The sequence below is a fragment of the Notothenia coriiceps genome, unplaced genomic scaffold (genome assembly GCF_000735185.1).
Source record: "Notothenia coriiceps isolate Sejong01 unplaced genomic scaffold, NC01 NC01_scaffold00004052, whole genome shotgun sequence".
NCBI classification, from domain to species: Eukaryota; Metazoa; Chordata; class Actinopteri; order Perciformes; family Nototheniidae; genus Notothenia; species Notothenia coriiceps.
This window is the reverse complement of record NW_011336753.1, coordinates 335,041-348,032: the sequence shown is the minus strand read 5'-3', so window position 1 is coordinate 348,032 and position 12,992 is coordinate 335,041. Positions and strand designations below refer to the sequence as shown.

Below are 12,992 nucleotides of genomic sequence, written 5' to 3'. Positions count from 1 at the left end.
CAACAATAGCCTCCTGTCGCTTCAGCTCCAGGCTCTCGCGCCACTGACAAAAACTCTCTGGACCATATCCTTCTGCAAACTTCCCTTTACATCTTACCTAAAACTTTATTCATCTTTGGTTTAGTTTCAAAACTAGGATCCGGCATGAATAAAGAAGAAGCGTCACGTAGAGGGTGGGAGATCCCTGCGAAGACAGGTCAGGACGCCAAATGACCTTTTGTCTTATTCAAAAATCAAAGGGGTGCCGCTGCCGGGCCCATAGGGGGAATAGAAGTGGGCTGGCTGGAGGAACCATGGTTAGTGGGGGTGTCCGGGTGCTAATCCATGGGACCATCGATGACCCTTGACCCCTGGGGGCATTGGTAGCTCTGCCGAAATGTGTCAGGCATCCCCTCTGCTCTTCAGGAAAGCCAGACCCTCCTGAGCCCCCCTCCCAGTAATGATTTATGGGGCAGGGTGCGATCGACACACGCTCAGCTCTAGGGATGATCCTAAATGGTAGTTTTGACACCGCTGAGAGACGGGGTTAAAGGTGATCAATAACAAGCCACTGGAGGAGGAGAGACAGAAGGACAGTGGATGAGGAGAAGGAGGAGGGAGCAGCTCTTTTTAATTGGCCTCTGCTCATTACTTGGGTCTTTGTAGACCATCGCCTCTTTTGTGCATGTCCCGGCCTCTGGCTGCAGGGCCCATGTGTGTTGGGGTTTTAGGTGTTTTCGCTCGATTCTTCTTAAGCTGACCTTTGAATGCGGAGCTCTCAAAAGACCGGTTTGAAGTTCGACCTGAAAGCGACTTAGAGTAGAGCCGTGACACATTTTCTTTCATGATACTCTCGAATCCTACTCCGAGTGAAATACAGAATTACTCACTCACTATGCCTTCTCCGAAAAACTGTATGACGAAGGCCACCTTTGACTGTATTTCTCTTTCCATTCTTCCCTTGTTATTATCCGTCATGGCAATCGGTTTCCTACATATTCGCTATTCTCCAATCCTTTCAGTTTTCATCATTGCAAGTCCCTGAGAGTGGCAGAAAGGTTGATAATGCACGCAGCACATTCAGTTATAGCTCCCTCTTCTACCAATGATGGCCTTAAGTCTCAAATGGATCCAGCTTCATATGTGAATGTATGTTCAAATGAAGTGGTGGCTCATATCCACCGCTATGACATTTCTCATTTCTGGATGTCTAACTTTAGGTGCATTGGTGTCTGTGTGCCAGTTTCTCTAGTGTACCCTTCCACTGGGGGGAGAGATACAGTACCTAGTAGTGAGTAACACCCACTAACTCTCTGCTACACACACACACACACACACACACACACACACACACACACACACACACACACACACACACACACACACACACACACACACACACACTCATGCGCACACACACAGACAGCGACACTCTTGGAGTATCTCTCAGAAGTGAGCTGATTAGTCCTAAGACTGGGGACTGCTTTGCCTAATCATATCGCTGCATCCAAATCATCTGTGTACATTTCTAATTAGAAAGTGGCACGCGGTGTCCTTGAGCACAGTGGCAGGTCTCCATTTCATCTCTGTGCTGTTTCTACCCCCCTCACTTGCCTTATTTTTTCCCTTCTCCCCTCTCCTCTATCTTTCTTTCTTTATTTCCATCCGCCTTATCTTTGTTGCTGTCTCTGTAGGACTGTGGACTGAGCAACAGCACTCATTTGCCGACCGATCTTCGTCCTTTGAACTCAGCATCGCGGGGCAAAGTCGACTGTCGGGGGCAGTGGGATCACCTTTGATGATCTGTTTATTGTCCAATTTACCGGGGTTCACAATATATCATCCATTCCAGCATGCATAAGACGAAGGATCAGTCATGGGTAAAGGCCCACAGCAAAGAATATTTCTGGGTTTGGATTATCGGGCTTGTACACAAATAGTATAAAGCAGAGCTGGAACTTCCTTAGTTACTTTTGCCTTACAAAGACCTTTGTGTGAGAGTCTTTGCTTTCCTTTCCTAGAGTGTCCATAAGTCTTCTTAAAGAAAGAAAAGAACTGCCGATGATGTTCAGAAAGGCGATATTTCCGCTGACGTGCCTTTACATTTGTGAATTCTGAATAGCCGTGTTTTTTTCATTTAATTTTGAATACCCTGGATGAAGGAAGGCCATCACAGTGCTGTAGGGTTAGACGACCTTCCTATTGTCTATCTGTGTGTGTCTCTCTACTGCAAGGTCTTGTCTTGCCTTTGACTCTCCTCTCTCCTGCACTGAACCTTGTCAGGAGGCATTGCCATGCTTTTGCTACAGTTGACAAAAGCCAGGCTGGAAGTTGACAAGAGGGGACAACCTTTAACATAGGAACGTCAAGTCCTCTTAGGCGCAACAATTCACTTTGCAACCTTGTGTAGTAGTTTAAAAAGACTCCTCAGCACCTGGGCTGTGTGATTTCAGATTTGTCATCCGGAAATGACAAAAAAAAATGAAACCATTATTATTACTGCTTTGTTTGGTTAGTGTGTTATCCCTAATACGTGTCCTTGGGCTATTTGCAACATTTTATCAGACATCCCACAAAATGAAGGCAGCTTGTGCGGAGCTGATGATTGCATTTATCTTGCCTTTCCCACTGTGTGGTTATCACTGGTTAAGGTTGTCACAGCCATTGTTTAATACCTACCAGCTCACTGAATCAGTAGTAATTGCTGCAGCTGGAAGCCTCTAAAGTATGGCTTTCTTCTCATTGTATGCCACCAACAGTAACATCTATGTGCTGCTGCCTGGAGGCAAGTTCCTGAGATATTAGTTCTCCACTCTCAGAACTGTTAGTCACACTGACAGACACCTGAGGCGATATAAAATGTCCCTCAAAGCCATGAAAGGGGGAGACGGGTTACTTCTCTTCTTCAAAACCTCAGAGAGAGGAGCAAAGAGATGCAGAGGGGTGGGGAGAGTAACTTTCTAAAGCTGCACTTAAACCCATCGCATATGGGGGCCATAGCTTGGAGAAGACATGAAGGGGGAACCCATATAGCTACAAGGCCCGGTATCATAAATAACACAAGACTTCTCCTCTGCTGTCTCCGGCTCCTCCAGTTCACTGCTGGAGTGTTTCATATGGTAACTAGGTGTTCACTGTGTGGCCACATTGTTGCCCATCTTTCAAGTGGCTCAGAGGAGGAAACCTTGAGGTAGGGGAAGAGAAGGAATTTTTGATGAAAAAATGCATTATTCTGTTCTTTTTCCAGTCCCCCCCCCCCCCCCCCCCTTTCTCTGCCACTCACTGTGGGAGTGGAGTATTTATTACATAAACGGTAAAAAGAGGAGACGAGAACTCGGCTGGAGGAAGACGTAGTAATAGAGAGTAAGAAAGCTACAGGCTCTTCACCTGTCGGGTTCAAAATGTGGGTCGGATAGAGGACTTCTTTCTCCTTCAGAGTAATATGGCTAAGCAGAGGGTGTATATTGAGTAGATGACCTGTCTATGCAATTGAATACTTTTCAAACTGATTTCTGTATTGATCCAAAAGAGCTTTAACATTACCTGCAATAAAATGAAAAGGATGCATATATTGAAAGCAGAACTGTATTTTAAATCTGCACTGACTTACAGTATTTACACAGTTTAAATAATGCACAAAACATTTTCAAGTGCTATTTTCTAAGTGTGCCATCTGTTGCAGCAGGGTATAAAAGCCATTTTTAATTATGTATACTTTTTTTTTTTCAACACTTCATAGACAGCCATTAGAGATTCATAAGGGCAATCCCAGGTTATGGACTTAAATGATGAACACTTGTTGCGTTAGTGAGGAGTAAGAAAATGTGTTTATATGTTTTCATCCAGATGTTCCAATCTTTATAATTAATCAGTTTATCCATTAGAAGGGTCTCCATGATGATTTTGAGTGAGCACTTTTGTTCTTTTGCAAGCGTCGCTTAGAGAATATACCACAGCCAAAGGGTTGTTTCGCTGTCTGACAACTCAAAAGTTATTCTTACAAAGGGCTTATCCCTCTGCCTACCAGTTTATTGGCTCTCCATCACCCCATGTGTCTGTACATGAGGATGATCTGAAATCATAAGAATCCCAACCAAGTAAATTATTCAGCCGTTCCCATTATTTCCATAATTGCCAGCATTGTAGTGTTTGTAATGTCATTAATAACAGGCGTTGGCGTATAATACGCTTAATGTTATTTATCTGTTGGCAGATAGCTTGATGCTGCTAATCCTCATTCATTTGCTGTGGATCAATGCAAATCCGCTAGCGTGAGTGAAATCCCCTTCCCCCTCCCAGAGCCGATGGTTCCTAATGTATTTTCCCACCATTAACCAGCCATAATCCCTGCTAATCATCACTAATCCACATCTCCTGTGTGTGACGATACTTCCCTGATGAAGGAGGCATCGTATTCACGGGCGCTGGGCCCTGCTGAGGCTGGAGCTCCTCTGCGTGCTGCCGAGGGCCCCCTCAGTGTAGGAGAGCTGCTGAGAGGGAACAGGATAGGAGGAAACAATGAACTGTGATGCAGGGGTCAAATAGCAGGTTCTTGCTGTTTTGCGATGAGTTATGCTCATGTATTATTGATTTATCAGAATAATGTGTGTTGTGTCCTTCCATACGCCACAGAAGGAAAATGGCATATCATCAAACAATAACAGTTGTACCAGTCACTATCTCTCTTGTCTGGTCGACTGGTCTCCTTCTGTTTGCCCATCTATGTTCGCCCAGTAGGCCTCTGTTTGGCATTGCATTTCATGACATTTCTGTGGTCACTAAGAGGCCCTCTGTGGTGCCTCTCCTCATACTGGGAGGTTTAATAGTTGAACCCTGACTGAGTCACATTTAAATCCTTTAAGAAGGTAACCCGGGGTCTCTCTGCTCGGCTCACTACAGTGAAGAGGTGACAGACTGGGGATAAGATAACGGGGGGCAAGGGTACTTTGCACCTGCACAGAAACAACAGTTTACCTCCAGCAGTGTTGCACACCTGTTTCCATATGATATTTATGCATTAGCTAGATATTTGAATTGACAAGTAGATCTCAACTTAGTCTCTGTTGTAAACTCCTGCACAATAAATACAGTAATTTAGCAGTTGGAGTTATTTGTCAAGCATGTTTGAGTTGTTTGTGTTTTAGACGGTCATACAACAACAGGTAAAATGATGATGATTAGACAATTTGTTATAGTTATATCGGTTGTTATTATATGAATTTAAATCAAACCTTCAGGTACAGGTTTGATGGTGCAGTACTGGGATACTGCCAGCAGGGGGCGCCTGTGCCCCGCTGTTCTCTCACACTGTTTGCTTCCTAATGTTGGCCTCCTCACAGTTTGACCACCTCAGCCGGTGCAAAGACTTTTTGTTTTCCAGAAGCACAAAAGGCCTGATTTACAAAAAGTCGGAAGCCTCTATATTCTGTGTTGTAACTTTGTAAAAATAGTTCTTACAAAGCATGACACATTGTACTCGTGGCACACAACTTCATCTCTCTAAACATAATCGCAAAACACTAAATGAAGGAGAATATTCGTGGATATTAGGCGTTAATGGTTTTTGAAAAATTGCATTAAAATGAATAATAGTCGAGTACATTTCAAATTCCAAAATCTGAACCAGTTTTCTTTTGAAAGCGGATTCTACTCCAAACTTGGTATTGGCTATCATTGTATTAGATAACGAGACACTTTCACTGAGGAACCAGCCGTATATCATATGTTCCATGTAACGTGTCTAAGATAATTAATTAAAAAATCCTTAATGTATACTGATTAAATTATTCAACAAACCCTAGAAATTATCTTCGAATATGTAGAGTTTGTTTCTCCAGCGTTTTACTTTCCACGATGATTTAAAAAAGTATATAGGCCTATAAAACCGTAAATGTAAAATGCAACGCCCCGTTGAATTTCTCCATGGACCCAAACTGTATCCTGCTCTAATATTTGGATGTAAATGTAGAAACATTGCGCACAGCCGCTCTGGCCCGTAATAATATGAGACAACTTTTGGACAACATTACATATATGATTTAGAGATTTTTCACATGTAGGCCTATTTAGGTGCTAAAAACATTAATATATGTTGCCTGTAAATGTTGGCCTGTCCTTCCAGTTATTAAACTTCTGGGCCTGCCGTTATTTGTTGATGCTTAATGTGTTTTCTCTATCTTTGGAAAGGAGGCTGATTTTTTGCCTGCAGGCACCTCTGTCTCAGATCAAAGATTCGTCACAATTTGCCTTTTAAACGCTTAACACATGACAGGGGATGATGGTTTATATAAGGCTAACAGCTCAGTATGATTGAGGGAGGCCTATTTAGACTACTCTAAATAAACATAGAGACTAGGCCTACAACTTATAAGAATAATAATAATCATCCTAAGAGTAGTACTAATAATAATTATCATCATAAAAATAATGATAGTCGTCACTCAATGAACAGACAATAATTCCGTGTTGATATTGCACAATTTAATACTGCGATTATTACACAAAGATGTGAACAACGTCAGATACTGTGTGAACTTAGCAGGGAATGCCTGAGGTAAAATACTGTTGTCTACTCCCTTTAACAGCACATGTACACAGCCTCTGATTGAAACGACCTCTTGTTACATAACGAATCACTGCTAACTGAACACATGGCGAGCTGCTCCGCACACCGAACAGCATTAAACTTTATGATCATGTTTATCTTGTTTGCCTGGTGGTGCTACAATAGACAACAACAAAGGGCGAGTGGTTTGCATCTTAATGAAGACAAAAGACCATTTCTTGTATATATGTTTTATGTAAGTAATAAAATATTACTATAACATAAATATAAATGTGACTTTGCAGTCTACATTTAGCAATCAACATACAACCAATGTAGTAAACAAAAAGGAAAAACATACTGAAATCCACTGCAACATAACCATTAACAGAGCTAAACAAAAAGCTCCAAACACGTTTAAGAAATAAATATATATATATAAATGGTCAGATTCATAAATGAAATCATATTAAAATATCTTCTTGGAATTAGTAAGTGTACAAAACTGCCCGGAAAGAAACAAAAAGAAAACAATATCTCAGAACAAATACAAGTTTACATATTGGACATATTTACATTTCGGAAATAATCCTGGCAACATTTTCTCTAAAATCTTTTTTTACTATTATTATTTTTTCTTGAAAAAAAAAACGTTTCCCTCATCTGTATTGAATAGCATTGCTGTAGGCTTTTGGACTGGTCCAACTTTGAGAAAATGACACACAATGCAAGATTTCTTTTCAGGTCAGAAAAAAATAAATATATCTAAAGTTAAGTCCCTTCATCGCTCCTCCTTAAGGAATTATTATTTTCTTTTTCTCCGAATCCAGCGTTTTAATATAATACAATGGATTTAGGGGACAAAGGAAAACGGTGTGGTTGTAACCAGATTGAAAGAACTAAAACACAGAGGAACAAAATAAATCATGTACAGGCGTGATATTCCGACATGGGGCACTGAAGTTACCTGAGTTATTATTACTTTTCATTTCGTATTTGACCAATCTCTCTTTAAATGTTTGGAATACAACAGGATTAACAGGCAGTGAGCAGTGTGAGCTGACAGCGCTCTGTGGTGATAACCAGGAACCTGTAAACATGGGATTTATTGTGTTTAAGCCTATGGAGATCTGCTCCACTCACAATTTTATTAACAAATATAAAATCGCAATAATAATATCAACGAAAGAATAAGTGCTCCATGCAAAGAAAACAATAATTTGAAAACAATCAACCTCCCCCCACCCCCCCAAATAAAATAAAATTTAAGAATTCCCCTTTTAGCGTCTGGTGCTGTTTGCAAATTTCGACGGTCAGCTGCAAAGCTTTAAATATTTTTTTTAAGGCATGCAGTCAGAACTTAAACGTCCTGTTGCATTGGACATTTTTCTGAAATATGTTTGACCTTAATTATGATTTTTTTCGGATGCCTAATTTCCATCACTTTTCCACCATCAACTCCCACTGAGTAAACAGAAAAAATAGAGGCTGCTCTGATGAGTTACAGTACCTATAGTAAAAAATAATGAACGAAATCATAGACAGTCTGCAGAAAGAGAGACACTGAAGTTAAAGTATTTCCAAACCAAAACATCACACTTAATATAACAAAGAAAGTATACACTAATATTCAGAAATCTGGTTAATCAGTTTAAGCCTGCAAAAGCAAAATGTTCATTCAGTGTTGGCTATTCGTCTCCAGTGTTGATCCTTTTCAGGCAACCACCTCATTCTGGTGAGCGCCAACAGTTCATGTAACACCAGGAGGAGATGGCCTCAGTTGCCACATTAAATTAATCCCCATTTGAAACAGCCATGGGATATCAAATTTACTTTATATGCCTTCTCCTCCATATAATTTGGTAAATAAAGATCTTTGTTTCACTTTAAATACGCACGGAATCAGTATAGCGAATATTTTTTTGTCTTTTTTTCTTGATTTTTTTTTCTTCTTAACATTTTCACTCTTGCCATCTATTTGTTGGACATGACGATCTCCGAATACTAAGGACAAAACTCATCTGTTCAACTTTTCCATGTCTCTTTTCTCTCAGGAAAACAAAAGCCAAACTTAAATACTGTAAACTCCATAGTCCCTTTCCTATCCCCCCGCGGTTATTATCGGATTGTTCATGAAAATAGTCACTGTACAGGACTCTGTAGTGTGCGGTGTAGAGGAGGGGTCTCTGCTTGGGAATATACGTCCTCCATATTCGGGTGAGGGATCCCAATTGGTGTCATTCTTTTCTCTTTTTGTCTTCTGTTGCAAAACCAAACGCGCACAACCTCTTTTTCCAACTGCAGAGAGTTGGCCAAACTGGTGATTTCATGAGCTGACGGCTTTGGGCATTTTAAGAAATGATTTTCCAGCGCCCCTTTCACCCCCACTTCAATGGAGGTCCTCTTCTTTCTTTTCCTGCCCTGCGCAGCAATCTTGTCCAAATTGGTGGGACTGCCTGTGTTAGAGTCTGTCTCCTCCAGCCACTTGTTTAGGAGCGGCTTAAGTTTGCACATGTTCTTGAAGCTGAGCTGCAGCGCCTCAAACCTGCAGATTGTGGTCTGAGAAAAGACGTTTCCATACAGGGTGCCTAAGGCCAAGCCCACGTCTGCCTGCGTAAAGCCCAGTTTGATCCGCCGCTGCTTGAACTGCTTGGCGAACTGCTCCAGGTCGTCGGAGCTGGGCGCGTCCTCGTCCTGGTCCTGGTGATGGCTGAACGCCTGCTGGGGCGACTCCATCTGGTTGTCGTGGCTGCCCGAGTCGTCGTGGAGCGTGTCCCGCATGCCATGGTGCAAGGTGCCGGGCTGGGGACTCAGCATGGCGTTAAGGTTTGTGTATCCAGGCTGCGAGTACACCAGAGACTGGTGACCGTTGGATGCAGGGGGAAGCGGGGATAAGTGGTGCGTTGTGGTGGGTGCCCACGAACCATGGTGGGCACTCTGCGTCTGCTGGTGCACCAGGTGAGATCTGTGGTGGAAGCCGCTGCTCAGGTCCTCCCTCGTCTGCACGGTGGCTTTGTGCTCCTGCTGTCCGATGTGGGTGCCGCTGGACCAGTCGGTGTTGGAGGTGGGCAGCCACTGGTGGTGCGTCAGGCTCATCGGGTGTCCCGTGTTGGTAGCCGCTAGCCCTTGCAAGTACTCGTGGTGCATCATTTTCTGCACCTCTCTGTAGGTCGTCCCCTGATGCATCCTATCCGAATCCGGATGCATGAGCGGGTTGGACGGTAAGGAGTTATTCCTCGGAATATACTGAGCTGTTGTCGCCATGGCTCCTACTTCGAAAACTGACGAGCACTTCGGAGGTCTCCAGGCTTTAGAGCCAAAACGCAACAACCTGCTCTGGGAGGTCTTGGGGAAGAGCGAAGACACGCCTCCCTTCTGCTTGTATTGGCTCCTCTCCGATTCAAGCCCACTAGGGACATATTCAATAGGCGCAGGGTTTCAGAGCATGGTACAGCGCATTTTTCGCTCAGGATGGATAGAGCGCCGATCTTACATATGTTATAGAAAAACACATGTTCTATTTATTAAATGTCTCTTTGAGTTTTTAACTGTTCTCATCTCATTTTGTATACCTGGGCACAGATATCCTCCCGTATATCAGTTACTTTTTCCCTCCTATTCTCTCCAAAGAAGGGCTGCAGCAGCGGGGTTTGATTAGGTTTCCCCGGGTTTAGATGGGTTGTTTTGCAAATAACCACGTGGGGGAGTACGGTGATCTTTTTGAACGCTTGCTCCCCCTCCAACATACACACATGCACTTACACACACGCACCCGTGCACCTTTATAATAGGTCACTGATGATTATAGCGCTCCTCATTTTAAATAGATTATAAGGCGCGATGCTCCGGCTCTGCAGCCACCCACACAACGAGAGGCGTGTAAATAAGCGCCATGAGATGTCTGTGAAGGCTCATGTAAATGTGTGACAAATTTGAAAAGCATTTGCTCTATTTCAAAGCCTCCGCGTATGTCATTTATTTGTATTGTCTCGGTAATTTTCAATGTTGTATGATCTCATCATCACCTCCCACTTAGTTATGATAGGCTCTAAATGCACCCCTGCACACACACGCACATAGAGCAGGTGACAGATATTATACACCATTTATTTATTCAGTATCCTATTTTGAAATCATGTAGCCTATACGTTATCAAGGTTTACCATATCTGATCATAATCATTCATAATGTATCAAACAACAGTCTGATTTATTTTGTATATGACATTTATCCTCACTGCCAAGCTGCTGCAGCAGTTTTGGGTTTTCCCTGGACATTTAGATTGAACCGATTTAAGAAATAAAATATAGGCTATACTTTGTATATAATTTACCTCTTGAAGCATTTTACTAAGCAGCAACTTGGAGAGAGAAACCTTGTGTTTCTTCCTCCTGGCTCCTTCCTCACTACCTCTCCCGGTTGATCTGATTATTTTTCCCTTCACGTTTTGTCCCAATAGCAAATTACCAATTCTATGAATTGCAAAGCAGCCTCAGAGACGCTGAGGGGTAGAGAGAGGGGGGGAGATGCGAAGATTGAAAGGGATCTTTGCAAACACAATCACGTTCTTAAATGGAAATGCGGGGCTTTAAACAAATCTTACATCTCTCCCGTTCCATTCGCCTAAAACTCTGCAATCAGGCACATGTTCCTCTCCTTCTAAAACAGGAGCTTTTTGGAAGGGTTTTCAGGCGCAACAGTCCCATTTTAATCATTTACCTGAAAGCAATGTTTTGCCTTTTTATCTCTGCCGCGTGTTTGTTTGTTGTCATCTTCCCCTTGCGACTATTCTGTGTCTATTTACAGGACGACTCAATTCATGTTCATTTTAATCCGGGACTACAAGACTAAAAGGTAAGTTGTCTTCTTTCTGCTGTGACCGCGTCCTTGCTGTTGCCTATACTCTTGTCTTCAGCGGTAACAATGAGGCGTGTGTGTGTGTGAGCGCGTGAGTGTGTGTGTGTGTGTGTGTGGAAAATGTTGTCGGGGTCACAGGTGCTCGTCATCATCTTTTGAAAGGCGTGGTTTTTGTCCACCCATCCTTTATATATATATATATTTGAGATGAGTGGAAGACAATCTCTGCGAGTTATCGGCGTGTCATTTTAGGGCAATTAATTTGTAACAAAGTCAGATTTTAAGATGATATGAAGATTTTTTTCACTGCAGTGCACGTTTTATTGGCAGTATGTGTATTATATCTCAATTTAAGAAACGCTTCCTATTATTAAATGTAACATTTTGCAAAAAAATAAATACATTCTAACAATTACATGCATAGTTAAACTGCATAATATAACATCTAACAATTGGTTTAAATATAAAAAACGTACCAATAGACATATGTATTGAACTGAGCATTATTTATTGTTATTTATATTTTATAGAATATATTCGGGAAAATCATATAAAATGTAAACAAGTATAAGACAATGATGCACAATGCATCTCTAACGCGACTCGTTATTGTGAAATGCAAGCCAGAGCATGTCTTATCGTCAGTGTAAACTCCTGAGAGACCTCAGTGTGTCACTGCTATGAGGGACCCGAGCTCCATGCTGTCAGTTAATGAAGATGCGTTTGCCATTCAGTCATTCTTGTCTCCCAGTCTATAAAAAGCAGTGGTTTCTGCCACACAGACCCAGTCTTGTGCTTTCGCCATGCCAGCGAGGAGCTGCTGGAAAAGAAGGATCCAGATGCGTTGGCCCTTTTGTAAAGAATATGGCCTTGTGTGCGCTGAGGTGCATTTTTGCCAGGACTCACTAGGTTTCCATGGTGCGCTCGATGAAAGGGATCACACAGAACTTAGTGGTGAATGACACGCCGTACAGGAAAAGCGGCTGGAAATGAACACGATATGATGGATTTAAAAAAATGCAATGAAAAAAAAGTCTCGAGGCACACTCAGAGTGACCCGCAGAGAGATGAGTGTGCAGGAAGTTTGGGGGGACACCATTACCAGAAATAAGTGTGTGCACAAGTCTTCTTTGTATCACCCTGAAAACACAATTCTCTGATTTATGCTTCACTCTCTCGCGAGTATTTTCCTGTGCTGTCTTGTCAAAACGTAAACATGCAAGAACTTGAAATACATTCAAACTTAATATCTGTAAAGAATTAACATGGGCAGGACTTTATATAAATCAATTTATTTTTGGAAAGGATGTTTAACTAAATGCAGTAACTGTATTTCCGTACTGACATTCAGAGCATTATTTACTAGCGTGGAGGAGGTTTTCTTTTCCCAGTAAGCCACGTGTTAATCTTTTCCCCAGTCTACTTAATATGCAGCAGTTATTGTCAGGACGCACCTCAACCAATAGGACCCCGTGACCCTTCAATTAAACAACTTTCTCTCTTTCTGAAGGGATAACAGAGCAATAGGGATGTAAATAATAATGTATAAAATGACCCATGACAAATAGTTAAGAGGAGCATTGTGGAGTAACGTCACTGCATTATCGGCACT

The 12,992-nt window shown here is 42.2% G+C and overlaps 1 protein-coding gene across 1 annotated transcript; it reads right to left on the bottom strand.

The window, feature by feature from the left end:
• Positions 1 to 8,214: 8,214 nt before the first annotated feature.
• Positions 8,215 to 9,787, bottom strand: pou3f1 (POU class 3 homeobox 1). Its single transcript, XM_010767064.1, has one exon. It carries the CDS (start codon positions 9,785 to 9,787, stop codon positions 8,666 to 8,668), a length of 1,122 nt encoding a protein of 373 aa, XP_010765366.1. The 3' UTR covers positions 8,215 to 8,665.
• Positions 9,788 to 12,992: the final 3,205 nt, after the last annotated feature.